General features: G+C 43.2%; 1 protein-coding gene across 1 annotated transcript in view; it reads right to left on the reverse strand.

The window, feature by feature from the left end:
* Window positions 1–21,436, reverse strand: part of PYGB (glycogen phosphorylase B) — a 59,886-nt gene that overhangs the window by 35,988 nt on the left and 2,462 nt on the right. Inside the window, exon 2 of the mRNA XM_082428595.1 lies at window positions 4,967–5,068. Within this exon, the coding sequence (XP_082284721.1) occupies window positions 4,967–5,068 (102 nt within the window). The remainder of the gene's footprint in view (window positions 1–4,966; window positions 5,069–21,436) is intronic.

The following is a 21,436-nucleotide window of genomic DNA, read 5'->3' on the forward strand; positions in this document are numbered from 1 at the left end:
GATGTGTATAAAACTGATGCCTAATAAGAACCTGCAGTATAAAAAAACAAACAAACAAAACAACTAATACTAAACTTTCATTGGGTTATTTGTATGGAAATGTTAATATAAATGTTTCAGACATTACATGAAATTTCTAAAAATCTTATAAAAAAATAATGAAACCATTTTCAAAAATTTTAGATGTTAAAAATAAACAAATGGGACAAATATATATGTATATGTATAACCGAATCACTTTGCTGTACACCTGATACATTGTAAATCAACTATACTTCAATTAAAAAAACAGTACGTTCTATTATCGTTTTAAATGTAAAAAAAAAAAAAAAAAGACATTATCAACAGAGTGAAAAGGCAACCCAGAATTGGAGAAAATATCTGCACAAACTACATATCTGATAAGGGATTAATACACAGAATAGATAGAGAACTCCTAAAACTCAACAATAAAAACACCAAGCAACCCAGTTCAATAATGGACAAAGTACTTGAATAGACATTTCTCCAAAAGAAGACATATAGATGGCCAATAAGCACATGAAAAGACACTCAACATCACTAATCTTTAAGGAAATGTTAATTAAAATCACAATGAGATATCACTTCACACCCATTAGAATGGCTACTATCAAAAAAAAAAGAAATAAAATGATAAGTGTTTGTGAGGATGTGGAGAAATTGGAACCTTTTACACTGTTAGTGAGAATATAAAAGGGGTGCAGCTGCTCTGGAAGACAGTATGGTGGTCCCTCAAAAAGCAAAACAGAATCACCTTATGACCCAGCAATCCCACTTCTATATGTACACACAAAAGAACTGAAAGCAGGGCTTTGAAGAGATATTTGTATATTCATGTTTAACAGCATTATTCACAGTATCTAAAAGGTTGAAGCAATCCAAATGTCAAAGGACAGATGAATGGATAAACAAAATGTGGTATATACATACAGTGGACTATTACTCATCCAGCCTTAAAAAGATTCTGACATATGCTACAACATAGATGAGCCCTGAAGATATTAAGCCAGTCACAAAAAGACAAATACTGTATGTTTTCACTTATGTGAGGTACCCAGAGTATCAAATTCAGAGACAGAAAGTAGAATGGTGGTGGTTAAGGGCTGGAAGAAGGGGAGAATGGGGAGTTAGTATATAATGGATATAGAGTCTCAGTTTTACAAGATGAAAGAGTTCTGGAGATGGACGGTAGTGACGGTGGCACAATGATATAAATGTACTTAATACCACTGAACTGTACACTTAAAAACAATTAAGATGGTAAATTTACATTATGTGTATTTTACCTCAATTTTTTTAAATTGGGAAAAAAATCAATTATAAATGTGACGGTTTATTTCTTGATTCTCAATTCTATCCCACTGCTCTATCTGTCTGTCCTTATGCCAGGACCACACCTGTAGCTTTGTAGTGAGTTTTGAAATTGGAAATGTGAGTCCTCCAACTTTGTTCTTCTTTCTCAAGATGTTTTAATTAATCCTGATCTGTTGCATCTGCATCTGGATTTTAAAATCAGCTTGTCAATCTCTGCAAAGAAGCCAAATGGAATTTTACTGGGGACGGCAATGAGTCTGTAGATCAGTCTGGGGAGTCTTGCAATCTTTATTTTTTTGGCAGCGTGGGTCTTTGTTGCTGCACGTGGGCTTTCTCTAGTTGCGGTGAGCGGGGGCTACTCTTCGTTGTGGTGCGGTGGCTTCTCTTGTTGCAGAGCACGGGCTCTAGGCACGCGGGCTGCAGTAGTTGCAGCATGTGGGCCCTAGAGTGAGTGGGCTTCAGTAGTTACGGTGCATGGGCTCAGTAGGTGCAGTGCCTGGGTTCTAGGGCACATGGGCTTCAGTAGTTGTGACACACGGGCTCAGGAGTCGTGGCTCGTAAGCTTAGTTGCTCCATGGCATGTGGGATCTTCCCAGACCAGGGATCAAACCCGTGTCCCCTGCATTAGCAGGTGGATTCTTAACCACTGCGCCACCAGGGAAGTCCCTGCAATCTTAAAATTAAGTCTTCCAAGCCATTAACAGTGGATGTCTTTCCATTTTTAGGTTTTCTTTCTCTCAACAATGTTTTATAGTTTTCAGAACATAAGTTTGTGTCTCTTTTGGAAATTTGTTCCTAAGTATTTTATTATTTTTGATGCTATTTTAAATGGAATTGTTTTCTTAATTTCATTTTAGGATTGTTCATTGCAGGTATATAAAAATACAACTGATTTCTGTATATTGATCTTTATCCTGCAACTCTGCCGAACCCATTCATTTGTACTAATACATTTTTACTAGATTCCTTAGGATTTTCTAGGTCATGTCATCTATAAGTAGAGATAGCCTCCCTTCTTCCTTTCCAATCTAGATACCTGTTATTTCATTTTCTTGGCTAAATGCCACAGCTCCATCAGTACAATGTTGAGTAGAAGTGCTGAGACATCCTTTGGACAAAGCAGCAGGTTAAACACAAGCTGGGGACACTCTACAGAACAAACCCAGTTTCAACAAATACACTGCAAGGCAGACAAATTAAAAAAGAGGAAACGCTAATAGATTAAGAGAGATTTAAGATACATATTAACCAAATGCAACTAAGTTTCTGAACATAATATTTAAAAAAATTTTAAGGCGATCAGAGAAATTTGTACACTGCCTGAAAAACTGATATTAAAGAATTAATTGTTAATAATTTAGAGGTCATAATGGTATGACTCTATCTTTAAAAATATCCATTGAAATATTTACAAGTGAAATATTATATTTGACATTGGCTTAAACAATCTGGGAGTGGTGGGGGCATAAGGGAAACAAGACCGGCCATGACTTGGGCTTGAGGACTGGTGAAGCCAGGTGATGGTATGTGGAAGAAGTTCATCATAAGAGTCAACTCAATTTCCATATATGAACTTTTCTACAATAAAAAAATTTTAAATGTGTCCTTGATAGCTCAATCAGGAGATAGTGGCTTCTTCTGAATTTCTAGTTTTTAGTGTATCCCGCTCCCAGAACTAGCCCTGGGTGATGCAGTGGTAGCATGTTTTATTTTTGACACTGCACTGTCACTGGGGAGCCTGGAGGCAGGAGGCCTCCAGCCCTGCATCACTGACAGTCCCACCCACAGCATCTGGTACCCGCCTTGTGCCTGGAAGGAAGGCCAGGCAAACGTGTGCCTGAAGATGCTCAAGTTCTGTCATCGTGGAAACTTTTCAAACACAAGCTTAATTAAAAGCTAAATGGCAAGTGAAATACCATTTTTAGGGAAAAAAATGTACAATGTTTAAAAAGATATATGTCTCCCTGTATTTTCTAAGTTTCTACAATTAACATCTTGTTTGTGTAGTGAAAATTATAAACAGGGAATTCCCTGGTGGTCCAGTGGTTAAGACTCTGTGCTCTCCTTGCCAAAAGCCAGGGTTCAATCCCTGGTCGGGGAACTAAGATCCCACAAGCCCGCAGTGTGGCCAAAAAAAAAAAAAAAAAAAAAAAATTTGGCTTCAGGAATAATAAACAGCCATTTTAAGTAAATATTTTAAAAACATTATAAACAGATAATGCATATTTATGGTATAAACATTCCCTAAAATATTTACTATCTGTTAAGAATTATATACAGAGAAAATGTTTCAAAAAATGAAATGCTTTATACGACTGTAAATTCCACTGTTCTGTGGTCCTTATAGACATGTTCTAACATTCATAGTCAGTAAATGAAACTCAAATGACAAATCACCTGGGAGGAAAACCTCCATCTTTTTAGATAACTGTGAGCCTAAGGTTCCTATTTGGGGGAGTCAATTTTTTTTACAAGTTTGTATTGTGCCAACTGAAACCACTTGCCCCACATGCTTGGCTCCCCTAAGTCCTGGAGGGGAGACAGGAGCCCCTGTGATGCCAGGGCCTGACAGCTACAGGAGGCTCACACCACCCTGCTTCCAACAAAGCCCCCAGAGCACCTCCCACCCCAACACCAAAACCAAACAAAAGCAAAGGCAGGGGCAGGTGCTGGGGGAAGGAACGACTCTGGAAAGGACCCTTCCACATACGTGCAAAGGGCAGGGGTGCTGCCCATTCACCCTCTAGAAATCCTACACTGAGCGTCCGGTGCGGGAGGGAGACAGAGTCCACAGAGGGGGTACGCAGACAGTAAACAGACATGGCCAGTTCCAGCTCTGCCCTAAAACTGCGAATCAACTGTGAAAGGGTGAGGCCTCTGAGCGAACAGCTGTCAAAGACGAACACTCAGGCAAAGGCAGTGTTTACTCTGAGTAGGGGAGAAAGGGCAAGACCAGTGTCTTGGGGTGGGGGAGGGGAGCTGGCGGTGGGTCACTGGCTCAATAAAGTGGAGAGAAATGGGACGATACCAGCCATTTCTGCCACGTGGTAAACCCGCCTGGGGTTGGGGTACGGAGTGCAAAGGTCTAGAAGCGTCAAGCCTTGGCATCACAACGCACCCCAGTCCTTGACCTCTAGCGCATTAGCTCCCATCCACTTCTTTTTTTTTAATTAATTAATTTATTTATTTATTTTTGGCTGTGTTGGGTCTTTGTTTCTGTGCAAGGGCTTTCTCTAGTTGCGGCAAGCGGGGGCCACTCTTCATCGTGGTGCGCGGGCCTCTCACTATCGCGGCCTCTCGTTGCGGAGCACAGGCTCCAGACGCGCAGGCTCAGTAGTTGTGGCTCACGGCCCCAGTTGCTCCGTGGCATGTGGGATCTTCCCAGACCAGGGCTCGAACCCGTGTCCCCTGCACTGGCAGGCAGATTCTCAACCATTGTGCCACCAGGGAAGCCCTCCCATCCACTTCTTGCTTTCTCCCCTTGAGCAGGAGTGTTGCCCACCAACCCATTCTCCCTGACGCCTGAGCCATTTCTCCCGTCCCAGACGGCAGCGCTCACCTCTGCAGGGCCTGGATTAAGACTCAGTGCCCACGAGAGGCCACCTAGCAGCCTGGCCCCAAGGACCCATACCTGATAGATGGCTTCGTCACAGGCGTTCTGAAGGCCCAGGTTCACCATTGTGTTCTGTAGTGTGCGGCCCATGTAGAATTCCAGGGAAAGATAGTAGATGCGCTGAGGAAGTAAAAGGAAGCATCTTAGATTGTGCATTCCACCCCACACATGAGAAGATTCCGGTGCTAAGTAGACCTTCTTAGGGGCTTTGCTCAGTCAACCCTGCACTTACCTGCACATCCCTAAAATGGGCTCACTCCCTTCAGCCGTGGCCAACCTCAGCTTTCCAGGGGCAGCCCCCCTAGTGGGGGCCCTTCGAAAGTAGTCTGTTCACTGCCCTTCTGGAGTCCCCAGGGGGATGGAAATGAACCGCTGCCTGAGGTAGGGAGGCAGGGCGGGGCAGTAGTGGGGAACAGACTCCCAGGACAGACAGAGCCAGGTCTGAGCTTGGCGGGGCCTCTTCCCAGCCACGCCCTCAAGGAGGAGACCACATCGCTCACAGAGGGTGAAACAGCCCTGCAGGATGAACAGCTTCTGATACCTGCACTAATAAGCACTCAGTGCAAACAGCACGGTCAACACAACGGGACAGACCGATGCACACGTCTACTTCCACCTGCTGACTGTTTGCTGGCTTTGGGGAACTGAGAGGTAAACCTCCGTGAAAACGAGGTGACGACCACCAACACTCGCTGGGGGCCACGCAGGGTTCAACACTTCCCGCACCTGGTGCCATCTGCCCACACGACCACCCAATGGGCCACGGGAGGCGGTGGCAGAGCTGAGATCTGGCCCACAGAGTCCTGCTCTCATACAGGGCTCCATGCTGCCTCCAGCTATCAAGAGTAAGGCCTTAGGACTTCCCTGGAGGTCCAGTGGTTAAGACTCCACGCTTCCAATGCAGGGGGCACGCGTTTGATCCCTGGTTGGGGAACTAAGATCCCTCATGCCACACAGCACGGACAAAAAAATAAATAAAATAAAACTAGAACTCTCAAAAAAAAAAAAAGAGTAAGACCTTGATGAGAGAAGGGAAAAACGCTTCCCTACAGAAGAATTCTGATTAATAAACGCAGAATGAATGGGAGGAATGGAAAACCACCATGAGAACAGCACAGTAACAGCTTGCGCAGGTGACCACCGTGGCTCCAGGGACTGACTGGATATTCTGCACAGCCCTCCAAGTGTCTCCCCCCAAATAATCTTAATCACCGTGGTGGCTTTAGCAAATGCCCCCAAATTATCTGGTAGCCTTCACTCCAGGAGGTGGTGTAGTGCGCAATCCCCCTCCTGCTGAGGGTGGGCTGGTCGTGGCAGCTCCCTCCCGACAAATAGTCTGGAAAGGGAAAACTGCGAACTCACAATTTTGGATTGTGACGACACCTTCCCCACATGATCAAGGTTAACTTCACCAGTAACAGGTCGGGTGATATGCTGTCATGAGAAGGGGACCTCACCTCCACGGTTTTCCTTCCAAAACTCCCAACCCCAGACTGACGGTGAGAAGCATCGGTCAGACCCAACGTTAGGGACATCTGTGGAAGTGCCTGACCAGCACCCGTCAGATCTGTCAAGGTCACAGAGGACAAGGAAAGACCAACAACCACTGCAGATAGAAGACTAAGGAAATAGGACAACTAAATGCCCTGAGGACCTTGGATTAGGTCCGGGACAGAGAAAGGCCATCAGAGGAAGAACTGACAGGAAGTGCTGAGCCAGAGCTAACTTCTTAGTTTTGATACCTGTGCTGTGGTCACTCAGGATGTTACCATTGCGGGCAGCCGTGAAGGGCACGTGGGCATGCTACACTCTATTTGCAACCCTCTATCAATCTAATATTGCCTCTAAGTAAAAAGTAAAAGAGCAAAACCAGGCCTTGAAAAGGTGTGTGTCTGTGAGCTGTGCACGTGCACGATGACGAGAGAGCATGTCTCGGTCTCAGGTGTGAATCCAGGGGAGAGTGTTGGCTGCACTACGGTTTGACCTTTCCTATAAAATTTCCAAAATATACAATCTAAAAAATCTATTTCCCTATGGGCTGCAGAATGCAGGGAGAAGAAAGGCCTGGATTCCTTCTCCTCAGGTGGCCAGAGAGCTGCTGGGGCCTGTGCACTTCACGGAGACACCTGCAGAGGACGACCTGCTGAGTCCCGCACCAGCAGCTTCGGAGCCCACCATTTGGGCAGAGACACGCTGAAGGTGCTTTCTTACACCTTGTTTAGAATTCTGACCAGCAGCTGACCAGAAACATCTGAGGAAACCTGGTGGCCATCTGCCAGCCAAGAGCCGTTTTAGTGGTGCTGCCCTTTGGGTTTTTCCAGCAGCATTCACACCATTACTTCACACTTCACTGTAGTTGTTCTTAAACTACTCTCCTCAGAACCAAGAAGCAGCCTGAAAGGATGGGCCAGGTAGAAAGAGGCTCCCAACTTGCAAAATACACAGGCAGGGGACCTATGTACATGGAGAGACATCCCATGTCAATGGATTGGAGGGCTTAACGTTGTGAAGATGGCAATAATCCCAAAATGCTCTACAACTTCAACACAATCCCTGTCAATGTTCCAGCTGGCTTCCTTGCAGAGTGACGAGCTGATCCTAGCATTCAGATGGAAATGCAAGGGGTCTGGAATAGTCAAAACAATCTTGAAAAAGAAAACAAAAGTGGAGGACTCACACAAATCTCAATCCTTACTATAAAACTACTGTCAGTGAGACTATACTGGCATAAAGAAGGACACACGGAGCAATGGAATAGCACAGAGAGTCCAGAATAAACCCTCACATTTATGGTCAACTGATTTCCAACAAGAGTGCCCAGATAATTCTGTGGGGAAGAATAGTCTTTTCAACAAATGGTGCTAGGACAACTGGATATCCACGTGCAAAAGAATAAAGTTGGGGGCTTCTCTCGTGGCGCAGTGGTTAAGAATCCGCCTGCCAACGCAGGGGACACAGGTTCGAGCCCTGGTCCGGGAAGATCCCACATGCTGCGGAGCAACTAAGCCTGTGCACCACAGCTACTGAGCCCATACACCACAACTACTGAGACAGTGCTCTAGAGCCCGCAAGCCACAACTACTGAGCCCAAGTGCCACAACTACTGAAGCCCACGTGCCTAGAGCCTGTGCTCCACAACAAGAGAAGCCACCACAGTGAGAAGCCCACGCACCGCAACGAAGAGTAGCCCCCGCTCACTGCAACTAGAGAAAGCCCACACGCAGCAACAAAGACCCAACACAGGCAAAAATAAATAAATAAGTAAAAAAAAACAAAAATAATAAAGTTGGACCCCTCTTTCATACCATATACAAAAAATTAATTCAAAATGGATCAAGAACATAAATGTAAGAGCCAAAACTATAAAACTCTTAGGAGAAAACACAGGGGTAAATCTTTGTGACCTTGGATTAGGCAATGGTTTCTTCTGATATGACATCAAAAGCACAAGTGAAAAAACAGATAAACTGGACTTCATCAACATTTAAAACATTTGATACAATTAAGAAAGTAAAAAAGACAACCCACAAAAAGGGAGAAATTTTTTTTAATTGAAGTATAGTTGATTTACAATATTATATTAGTTTTAGGTGTACAACATGATTCACAATTTTTATAGATTATACTCCATTTAAAGTTATTATAAAATATTTCCCTGTGCTGTACAATATATCCTTGTAGCTTATTTATTTTATACATAAGGGTTTGTACCTCTTTATCCCCTACCCCTGTCTTGCCCCTCCCCTCTTCCCTCTCCCCATTGGTAACCACGTTTGTTCTCTGTATCTTCAAGCCTATTTCTGTTTGGTTATATTCATTCATTTTATTTTTTAGATTCCACATATCAGTGATAACATACAGTATCTGTCTTTCTCTGTCTGACTTGTTTCACTTAGCATAATACCCTCCAAGTCTACCCATTCTTCTTTTTATGGCTGAGTAATATGCCACTGTGATAAACATATCACATCTTCTTTATCCATTCATCTATTGATGGACACTTAGGTTGCTTCAACATCTTGGTTATTGTAAATAATGCTGCTATGAACACTGGGGTGCATACTTTTGAATTAGTGATTTCTTTTTCTTTGGATGTATATTGTTTTATGAGTAGTATTCCACTGTGTATATTGACCACGTCTTCTTTATCCATTCATCTGTTGATGGTCACTTAGGTTGCTTCCATATCTTGGCTATTGTAAACAGTGCAAATATCTTTTCAAATTAGTGTTTTCATTTTCTTCGAATGTATACCCAGGAGTGGAATTGCTGGGTCATAAGGCAGTTACACTTTGAGTTTTTTAACGAACCTCCATACTGTTTTCCATAGTGGCTGCACCAATTTACGTTCCCAGTGTAGGAGGGTTCCCTCTTTTCCACATTCTCGCCAACATTTGTTATTTATGGTCTTTTTGATGACAGCCATGCTGACAGGTATGAGGTGATATCTCATTGTGGTTTTGATTTGCATTTCTCTGATGATTAGTGATTTTGAGCGTCTTTTCATGTGCCTGTTGGCCATTTGTATGTCTTCTCTGGATAAATGATTATTCAGGTCTTCTGCCCATTTTCCAATCAGGTTTTTTTTTTTTTTGGATATTGAGTTGTATGAGCTGTCTATATATTTTGGATATTAACCCCTTATTGGTCATATCATTTGCAAATATTTTCTCCCATTCAGTAGGTCTTGTCTTTTCGTTTTGTCAATGGTTTCCTTTGCTGTGCAAAAAAAGCTTTTAAGTTTAATTAGGTTCCATTTGTTTATTTTTTATTTTGTTTCCTTTGCCTTAAGAGAAAGATCCAAATAAAACTGCTAAAATTTATGTCAAAGAGTGTTCTGCCTGTTTTCTTCTAGGAGTTTTATAGTATCTGGTCTTACAGTTAGGTCATTAATCCATTTTGAGTTTATTTTTGTACATGGTGTGAGGGAATGATCTAATTTCATTCTTCTACATGTAGCTGCCCAGTTTTCCCAGCACCACTTGTTGAAGAGACTGTCTTTTCCCCATTGCATATTGTTGCCTCCTATGTCCTAGATTAACTGCCCATTAAGTGGGTGTGTTTATTTCTGGGCTCTCTATTCTGTTCCACTGATCTATGTGTCTGTTTTTGTGCCAGTACCACACTGGTTTTTGTTAGCTTGTTTGTTTTTGTTTTTTTATTGGAGTATACTTGATTTACAATGTTGTGTTAGTTTCAGGGTGATTCAGTTATACATATATATATTCTTTTTCAGACTCTTTTCCCTTATAGGTTATTACAGAATATTGACTAGAGTTTCCTGTGCTATACAGTAGGTCCCTGCTGATCATCTATTTTATATATAGTAGCGTGTATATGTTAATCCCAAACTCCTAACTTATCCCTCCCCCACCCCCCTTACCCCTTTGTTAACCCTAAGTTTGTTTTCTATGTTTGTGAGTCTGTTTCCTTTTTGTAAATAAGTTCATTTGTATCATTTTTTTTTAAGATTCCACATATAAGTGATATTGTATGATATTTGTCTTTCTCTGTCTGACTTACTTCACTTAGTATGATAATCTCTAGGTCCATCCATGTTGCTGCAAATGGTATTATTTCATTCTTTTTTATAGCTGAGTAATATTCCATTGTATATATGTACCACATCTTCTTTATCCATTCATTAGTCAATGGACATTTAGGTTGCAGTATCATACTGTTTTGATGACTGTAGCTTTGTAGCTTTGTGACTGTAGTCACAGCATGATACCTCCAGCTCTGTTCTTCTGGGAGAAAATATCTGCAAATCACATAGCTGGTAAGAGATCTGTATCAGGAATATATATATACAATTCAATAATAAAAAGACAGCCCAGTGGTAGGTTGGGCAAAGGATCTGCACAGACATTTCTACAAAGAAAATACAAATTGCCAATAAGCACATGAAAAGATGCCTAACATCATGAATCGTAAGGGAAATGCAAATCAAAAGCACAATGAGATACCACTTCACATCCACTAGTACAACTATGATCAATAAGCCATCAGATAATAACAAATGGTTAGCAAGGATCTGAAAACTAGCTGATGAGAATGTAAAACGGTGCAGCTACTCTGGAAACCAGTCTGGCAGGTCCTCAAAAGTTAAACAGTTTACCATTTGGCCCAGCAATTCCACGCCTAGATATATACCCAAAAGAAACGAAACCCTGTGTCCACTAAAAGACTTGTATTTAATAGTCAAAAGGTGAAAACAACTCAAATGTCCACCAACTTATGAATGGATAAATAAATGTGGTATATCCATACAGTGGAATATTATTTGGCCATAAAAAGGAATCAAGTACTGATAAAGCTACAATGAGAATGAACCTAGAAAACATTACGCTAAATGAAAGAAGCCAGTCACAAAAGACCACATATTGTATGATTCCATTTATATGGAATATAGGTAAATCTACAGAAACAGAAAGTAGATTAGTAGTTGCCTAAGACAGGCGGACAGGGAGTTTAGGGTGGGTAACAGCTAAAAAGCGTGGGGTTTCTTTCTGGGGTAATGAAAATGTTATAAAACTGACTGTGGTGATGGTTGCACAACTCTGAATATACCCAAACCACTGAATAAGCTGTACACTTTAAATGGGTGAATTGTATGGTATCTGAATTTTATCTTACATACAATAAATATTGTATGTAAGATAGAATACTTCCAGTTGTAAAGGTGGTAGGATAAAAATGTCTCTGCCCACTTCTCCCTAAAACTCACTGACCCTAGGAAAACAGAGGTGGAAACTGAGGGAGGCAGAACTCAGCCAGAAACTGCCCCTTGTACCACTCCACCACCAAGCTGCAGGGGAGGGACGAGGGTGACTGTCCACTGCTGGTCTCTGCGTTCTGAGGCCGATGAAAGGACAAGGCACTTCACACTCACATGCGTGCACACTCACACACCCACACGTGTACATGCATTCAAACCCACGGTGCACACTCGCTCACACCTGTGTGCGTGTGCGCACACACACACACACATCACAAAACTGGGAACCAGGAGGGGTTGCTCCCTCCATGCTGCACACAGCAGGCCCTGCCCCATCATCCAGCTGCAAGCAACTGGCTCAGGAAGAATCCCCTCCACTCAGAGATGGAGCTCAGGGTCTACACCCTGAGAAGAAAAACAGAAGAGACAGGAAATACAACAGGCAAAGAACACCCAACATTTAGCAAGGGCCACATGAAATCCATAAACACAGACCCATCTAAGACATCAAGAAACACTGATAAGGTAACAAAGGGACTCAACCAAGCACGGGAAAGAAGTAAAATAAATAAAGAGATAAAACCACCACAGAAATGGAGGCAGCAATGAATGCAAAACAGCGGCACAGCTGAAAACAAAAAGCTGGCTGGAAAAGTGAGCAAAGTGGGGGAAAATCATGAAGAGGACTGGAGAGAAAAATACCCATACAGAAGACAAAGAATACTTAACATCTGCTTAATTAGTGTTCCCGAAGAAAGAAAATGAATAAAATGTTAAACAATTTTTCAATATGTAATTTAAGAAAACTTTACATACATATTAAATCTACAAATTGAAAGAACATGCTTACATACACAAAAAATTCCAGTGTCCTTTAAATCACAAACACGTCGCAGTGTAACGAGTGATTCTGCAGAGCTGCCCTCTGCTCCACCACTGCTGTCACTGCTGCTCACGGCCCATTGCTTCCTCCTGACTTTTCATCGTCCTGGACGCTATTTACTCTACACTTGAACTGATTTATTATTATATGGGGTTCCCATAGCACGGTACCACACCTCCCTCCAGGTGGGGCTTAGTAATCAACGTGAAAACACTCTGAGACGACAACACCCAGCTGTCCGAGAGAGTGAGTGAATGTTTTGAGCCGCCGTTCCCTTCTTCTAGGCACACATGAAGGCCATGCCTATTTCTGGGGTTCTCCCAAGAGGTTTTATAAAAAGTTGCCAGGGGACTTACCTGGTGGTCCAGTGGTTAAGAATCTACCTTCTGGGACTTCCCTGGTGGCGCAGTGGTTAGGAATCCACCTGCCAATGCAGGGACACGGGTTCGAGCCCTGGTCCAGGAAGACCCCACATGCCACAGAGCAACTAAGCCTGTGCGTCACAACTACGGAGCCTGCGCTCTAGAGCCTGTGAGCCACAACTACTGAGCCCTTGTGCCATAACTACTGAAGCCCGCGTGCCTAGAGCCCGTGCTCCGCAATAAGAGAAGCCACCACAATGAGAAGCCCACGTATTGCAACGAAGAGTAGCCCCCATTCGCCACAGCTAGAGAAAGCCCGCATGTAGCAATGAAGACCCAACGCAGACAAAAATAAATAAATTAATTAATTCATTAATTTTAAAAAAAACCTTTAAAAATAAAAAAAATAAAAAAAATAAAAAAAAAAAAGAATCCACCTGCCAATGCAGGAAACACGGGTCCCAGCCCTGGTCCGGGAAGATCCCACATGCCGCGGAGCAACTAAGCCTGTGCACCACAACTACGGAGGCTGCGCTCTAGAGCCTGAGAGCCACAACTACTGAGCCCATGTGCCACAACTACTGAAACCCGCATACCTAGAGCCCGTGCTCCGCAACAAGAAAAGCCACTGCAATGAGAAGCCCGCTAGCTGCAACTAGAGAAAGCCCATGCGCAGCAACGAAGACCCAAAGCAGCCAAAAATAAATAAATTTATTTAAAAAAAAAAAAAAAGAATCCGCCTTCCAGTGCACGAGACGCAGGTTCGATCCCTGGTTGGGGAACTAAGATCCCACATGCTGCTGGGCAACTAAGCCCGTGCGCTGCAACTACTGAGCCCATGCACTCTGGAACCTACACACCACAACTAGAGAGAAGTCTGAGCGCCACAATGAGAGATCCTGAGTGCCGCAACTAAGACCCAACACAGCCAAAAATAAATAAATATTATTTTTTAAAAAAGTTAGCATGTCAAAGATATGATCAAGATGTTTTTATTTTGCCTTTAACTATAAGTATGTATTTTAAAAGTTGTAGTTCGATCTTTCTGCTAAAGTTTCCAACTTTTAACTAGCACTATGAAAATAGCTTGATTATCTCTTTTTCTAAGAGAAGGGTGCTGAGGGATAAAATGTTGGGCCCAGTCTTAAAGCCTCTGAATCTCTTTCATTTTCCTCCCAAGTTCAGCATTGGGTGTCCAGGGTTCAGCTGTGTATTTAGTTCTGTAAACCTGCCCGGGCAGCCTCCTGCGGCATCCTGAACAAGAGGGCAGCAGGAGCAGCATGGCACCCAGGGTCCCCACAGCACTGCCCACTCAGAAAGGACCGACCACGGTCAGCTCTGCGCCAGGCACCGCTGCAGGCTGTGCTTGGCTGGAGCTCTGGACTCAGGGTCTGTGCCTTGTTTTCTGTTGCTGTTTTTGTCTGTGTGACTTGAGAACTTCTATTGTTTCCTCACATATGTTGATTTTGTTCTCCCCAGTTTCCTTAAGATGGTTCAGCGTGAAACCATCAAACTGAAGAAGGCGCTTGAGAAGCCGGCCAATGACATGAACAGATTTTGAACCACGCGGACTGGGTCCCATCCCGGCTCCTGCAGCGGCCAGTGGGGCGACCTGGTCACTTTATGTCTCTGATAGCACCATGCCTACCTGGGACTCGGCAATGCTGGTCCCCTCACCTGGCCAGATTTTCAGGGAGGGGTGTGGAACCTAAAGAACAGGGTGACAATTCTGGAAAAAAAACCACCTGCAAAGGGCCAGCTCCTTGCCGGGCCCAAACTCTGCTGCTGCAGGCCCAAGGCCATCGCAGGCCCAGCCCAGCCCCTTCCTACCTCTCCAGCCCTCCAGCCTCCCCAGCGCCATCTGTGCAACCTTGGACAGGGCTTCCCAGCTCAGGGGTGCCAATCGAGAACCAGATGTTCACCTGCTTGAGCCTGAGAACAGCAGGGATCCCTTAACCTTGCCACACAGCTCTGGGGGGCCGTCTGCAGGCCTGAACTAGGTCACTGATCTTTCTTGCAGAGTCCCTTCTTTGCAATATGGCTGCAACAAGTGTTAAATGGCCTAGAGGCAGCCTTAATTTTTTTATAAATTGAGTTTATTTATTACATGCAAAGCCCACACCAACAGGTTACATCACAGAAAAGCATAAACAAAGCTCTTCGACACAGATGAAAATATGATCAACATTATACAACATATTAATCTCCTAAAGAATCTTAGGAGTTAATGAACTCTGTGAAAATGGAGTTTAATGTCAATAGGTAGAGCCTCATTTTGCTCTCTATACAACCAAGATTAATACATAGAATTGGACTTTCAGAGAACTCCAATTTCTTTTCCCTCTCCTAAAAGTGTGTTTAGAGTCCTTGTTTAACAGAAGGGTCTGAACACTCTGCAGGAAAAGGAAAGAAAGAACTTTCAACACTCAGGGCATCGAAGCACTGACTGGGGCAATCGACTTCACCACCAGCAAGAACCTGATTCTACAGGCAGATCCGGCCAGAAAGGTGTCCGCCTGCGCCAGGAACACGCAGCCTCACTCCTCTTGTCTATCAGATCCTGTCGGTGCCGCAGCGGCATCTTAGCCCACGAGCTGCCCTCTCGCAGCACAGAGTGGCTCCCGCCAGACAGAGCGGGCCCTGACATGACACAGGGACACTGAGCACTGACCCAACACAGAAGTCAGCTCCGGTGGGCCCCCCAGCCTCTACAAAGGCACTGAGACCACCTCCAGCCTGTCGCCCTGCCCGAGCAGCCCAGCGAGAGGAGGGCTGCTGGGGGGAGGGGCCCTTCCACCCCTGTCCTCACTGAGCATGTCCCCGCGTACACGCCACTGTGTCTGAGGGGCTTTTTGGAGGAAAGAGCTTTATAAAACCACTACTGTGCTTGTGTGAGGATGCTGAGCGTTATCTACCACACCTCTTACGGCCCAACCTATGAAGTCACACTCGTACTTTCTTTCAGAGCGAAGTGCCAGGGAACGTTGGCTTCCCCTAACTGGTGGGTTGTGTCTCAATGTGGACCATGAATTTCGTTCTTTATTTTAGGTACTGGTACCTAGGAGTAGAACACAGGTCTGTTTGCGCAAAGTCAACTTGGAAAATGTAAAATATGATAAAATTACAGTATTTTATCCCTGTAAAATCTACAGGGATTTTACACTCAGAGATAACTTAGTTCTGCAGGAAACAAATTCACTTTGTGCTACATGACGTCAGTGTCACAGTCCTCTGCCTTCCACCTTATGTGCCGTTAAGCTCTACAAAGCGTCTACTCACCCCATCCCAGAGCCAGATAATCATGGAGGCCACCTTGTCCCTGACAGATAGCCAGAGCCTAATCAATTTAGAGTAAGTGATCTGGACCATGTCAAACTACACTCGTGACTCAGTGTTATAAGTCAGTGTTCTCAACAGAGCTACTTTCACCTTTAAAAAAAAAATGGTGTTTCAAGGCTGAGAAAAGACACTCAGCTAAAACTGAAATTACATATAATTCCTACTCCAGAAGATCCTGTTGAAGGCATTGTTAACCAGACTTTTTTTTTTTAACATCTTTATTGGAGTATAATTGCTTTACAATGTTGTGTTACTTTCTGCTGTATAACAAAGTGAATCAGCTATATGTATACATATATCCCCACATCCCCTCCCTCTTGTGTCTCCCTCCCACCCTCCTTATCCCACCCCTCTAGGTGGCTGCAAAGCACTGAGCTGATCTCCCTGTGCTATGCAGCTGCTTCCGACTAGCTATCTATTTTACATTTGGTAGTATATATATGTCAATGTTGCTCTCTCACTTTGTCCCAGCTTACCCTTCTCCCTCCCAGTGTCCTCAAGTCCATTCTCTACATCTGCGTCTTTATCCCTGTCCTGCCCCTAGGTTCATCAGAATCTTTTTTTTTTTTTTTAGATTCCATATACATGTGTTAGCATACGGTATTTGTTTTTCTCTTTGACTTATTTCACTCTGTATGACTGACTCTAGGTCCATCCACCTCACTACAAATAACTCAATTTCAGTTCTTTTCACGGCCGAGTAATATTCCATTGCATATATGTGCCACATCTTCTTTATCCATTCATCTGTTGATGGACACTTAGGTTGCTTCCATGTCCTGGCTATTGTAAACAGTGCTGCAGTGAACATTGTGGTATATGCCTCTTTCTGAATTATGGTTTTCTCAGGGTATATGCCCAGTAGTGGGATTGCTGGGTCGTATGGTAGTTCTATTTTTAGTTTTTTAAGGAACCTCCATACTGTTCTCCATAGTGGCTGTATCAATTTACATTCCCACCAACAGTGCAAGAGGGTTCCCTTTTGTCCACACCCTCTCCAGCATTTATTGTTTGTAGATTTTTTAATGATGGCCATTCTGACTGGTGTGAGGTGATACCTCATGGTAGTTTTGATTTGCATTTCTCTAATGATTAGTGATGTGGAGCATCTTTTCATGTGTTTGTTGGCAATCTGTATATCTTCTTTGGAGGAATGTCTATTTAGGTTTTCTGCCCATTTTTTGATTGGGTTCTTTGTTTTTTTGATATTGAGCTGCATAAGCTGCTTGTATGTTTTGGAGATTAATCCTTGGTCAGCTGCTTCGTTTGCAAATATTTTCTCCCATTCTGAGGGTTGCCTTTTCATCTTGTTTATGGTTTCCTTTGCTGTTCAAAAGCTTTTAAGTTTCATTAGGTCCCATTTGTTTATTTTTGTTTTTGTTTCTATTTCTCTAGGAGGTGGGTCAAAAAGGATCTTGCTGTGATTTATGTCATAGAGTGTTCTGCCTGTGTTTTCCTCTAAGAATTTGATAGTGTCTGGTCTTACATTTAGGTCTTTAATCCATTTTGAGTTTATTTTTGTGTATGGTGTTAGAAGTGTTCTAATTTCATTCTTTTACATGTACCTGCCCAGTTTTCCCAGCACCACTTATTGAAGAGGCTGTCTTTCCTCCATTGTATACTTTTGCCTCCTTTATCAAAGATAAGGTGACCATAGGTGCATGGGTTTATCTCTGGGCTTTCTATCCTGTTCCATTGATCTATATTTCTGTTTTTGTGCCAGTACCATACTGTCTTGATTACTGTAGCTTTGTAGTATAGTCTGAAGTCTGGGAGACTGATTCCTCGAGCTCTGTTTTTCTTTCTCAAGATTGCTTTGGCTATTCGGGGTCTTTTGTGTTTCCATACAAATGGTGAAATTTTTTGTTCTAGTTCTGTGAAAAATGCCATTGGTAGTTTGATAGGGATTGCATTGAATCTGTAGATTGCTTTGGGTAGTATAGTCATTTTCACAATGTTGATTCTTCCAATCCAAGAACATGGTATATCTCTCTATCTGTTTGTATCATCTTTAATTTCTTTCATCAGTGTCTTATAGTTTTCTGCATACAGATCTTTTGTCTCCTTAGGTAGGTTTATTCCTACATATTTTATTCTTTTTGTTGCAATGGTAAATAGTAGTGTTTCCTTAATTTCTCTTTCAGATTTTTCATCATTAGTGTATAGGAATGCAAGAGATTTCTGTGCATTAATTTTGTATCCTGCTACTCTACCAAATTCACTGATTAGCTTTAGTAGTTTTCTGGTAGCATCTTTAGGATTCTCTATGTATAGTATCATGTCATCTGCAAACAGTGACAGTTTTACTTCTTCTTTTCCAATTTGGAGTCCGTTTATTTCTTTTTCTTCTCTGACTGCTGTGGCTAAAACTTCCAAAACTATGTTGAATAATAGTGGTGAGGGCTTCCCTGGTGGCGCAGTGGTTGAGAATCTGCCTGCTAATGCAGGGGACACGGGTTTGAGCCCTGGTCTGGGAAGATCCCACATGCCACGGAGCAACTAGGCCCGTGAGCCACAACTACTGAGCCTGCGTGTCTGGAGCCTGTGCTCCGCAACAAGAGAGGCCGCAATAGTGAGAGGCCCGCGCACCGCAATGAAGAGTGGCTCCCGCTTGCCACAACTAGAGAAAGCCCTCGCACAGAAACGAAGAGCCAACACAGCCAAAAATAAAAATTAATTAATTAATTAAAAAAAAAGAAAAGCCAAACACATTTCTATAAAAAAAAAAAAAAAAGAAAATAGTGGTGAGAGTGGGCAACCTTGTCTTGTCCCTGATCTTAGAGGAAATATAACCATACTTTTCAGTTGTCCAATTACCTTTCTAAATTTCTGTGTTCATTTCTCTTCCCTTCGCCATATCCTAAGAGCCCCATTCTCTACAAGGTAGAAAAGAGCCAGCTATCTGTTGCCTGCTGTTTACCTGCTTCATGTCTTAAAATGTGTGGGTTTCCATATGGGTTAGAGCCTGCTCTGTTTAATGGGCAGGAAAAAAGGAGGTATATCTGGAAAGATGTGTAAAGTTCTCTCAGTTTTCTTCCTTGTATTTCTTATCAGTGGCACAGCTGACAAAGCTGAGTAAGGTCTGCAGGTGACAACACCGTGTTGGTGTGAACACCCTGAGTTTTTTCCAAATGCTCTGGTGGTATAAGGGAATCTCCTTGATTTTCCGAGTCACACATTTGAGTTTTCAGGGGGAAAGGGGTATCAAGTCTAAAACTTACTTTCAAATGGTTCACAGAAAAAATGTATTTATACAGAGAGAAAGACATAACAAACGTGTTAAAAATGTTTCATGTTTGGGGAATCCAGATAAAGAGCATATGGGAATTCTTTGTAACATTCTTGTAACTTGTAAAAGTCTGAAATCACATAAAATAAACGTTTAAAAAATCATCTATAAAGGGCTAGGATGCAGAAATGAGATCAGTTACAATATTTCATAAAGATACAAAGGGTTAGCCATCCACAGCACCTGGGTATAAGTCAGGGTTCCCCAGAGAAACAGAATCAACAGGATATATACACAGAGATTTATTTTAAGGAATTGGGTCACATAATCATGGGGGTCCAAGACCAAAATCTGCTGGGGTGAGCCTGCAGGCTGAAGACCCAAGAAGGAGCGGCATTTGGAGTCCAAAGGCCTTCTGCCGGAAAATTCCTTCTGGCTGGGGAGGGATGTGGAGAGGAAGAGCGGGGAGGTGGGTATGCTGGGGGTATCAGTCTTTGTTCTGTTCAGGCCTTCAACTGATTAGAGGCCCATCTACATTACGGAGGGTAATCTACTCTCCTCAAAATCCACTGACTTTAATGCTGATCTCATCTAGAAAACACCTTCACACAAACAACCAGAATAATATTTGACCAAATATCTGGGCACCATAGCCCAGCCACGTTGGCACACAAAATTAACCATCACAGCCTGCAGGAGCAGAGGCTAGACTGTCTTCTAAGAAAAATCACGGCACACACCCAAAGCTTCCTAATCTCATAAATGACGGCTTCAGCCTACCTTCCATTTGGCAAGCTGTCAGGGTAATCAGCAACACGAAACATCTGCCCCGCCCCAGCTTCTGGCCAGAGAAAGTAACTGAGCTCTCTGCTATCAGGGAAGCTTGCCCATGGGATACAAGGTCAACTTCACACAGATGAGGGCAAACACATCAGAACAGTTAAGTGGGTCAAAAAGATCCCAGCGCTGGACCCACTCCTGCCTAATTAAAACAAAATTTCAGAAGTAGGGGTTGTGTGCAGCCAAGGCAACAAAGAACTGCTCTAGATCATCTTCCTTTAACTCCCAGATCCAGCCAAACCATAAGATTAATTGTATTCATCATGATTATCTTACTAGAAATATTAGGACAGCAGTTTGGACCCAGTGGTAGAGCTCCTTTCCTTAGTCCACCAGTATGGTTATGCCAAGAGCTCATGGGGAAGAACCATGGTAAACTGGCCAGTCCATCCACTGCAGGGATGCAATCAGGCCAGCTGTCCACATCGTACAACGTCTGCTTTAAAGACCCATGGAAGAAATCTCGCACCTGCTCATTCTAGAATTTACTGCAGAGATTCCATGACTCCCATAACTGGGCATGATCTGCAATCTGCTTTGGTTGCCAGAACTTACATCTGCATTTTGTGTCCTGACCATGCATCTGAACTTAACCCACCTTCCTACCCTTACTGTCTTACCCCAACTTTCTCTTTGAGGTCTTCTATGAAGTTGAAACTTTTGCAGCATATCTTGCTTAAGCATTCTCAAATTCTTTTTGGATGGAATGTTAATATAAAATGAAAACATTTTATCAGCAAACACAAAGCTACAATGTTTTAGAACAGCAAGGTACTCAGGGATGGATTACCTAGCTTGACCTTCCTTATTTTAAAGATGAAGAAACTGAGGCCAAGAGAGGTTAAGAAATCCACCCAAGCCCAAGGGTCAAACAGGCCAAACGGTAAAGCCAGGACTTGAGGAGCCTGGATCTGTGTGAGCCATCCCTCACCACCCAGCTCTTTTCCGTCCCTGAGTTTGCAGTGGAGTCCTGACCTTGCCATCACTTCAGAGACTCCTGGAGCCGTCTTTAGAACTAAGCCTGCCTCCTGCCAAGAGCAGACTTCTTAATTTTAGCCAGATTCTTTGACTTGCTGATTTGCCAGGCAGCTTACTTGAAAACTCTTCCTCTGAGCAC

The sequence above is a fragment of the Balaenoptera physalus genome (assembly GCF_965194825.1).
Source record: "Balaenoptera physalus genome assembly, chromosome: 16".
Taxonomy (NCBI): domain Eukaryota; kingdom Metazoa; phylum Chordata; class Mammalia; order Artiodactyla; family Balaenopteridae; genus Balaenoptera; species Balaenoptera physalus.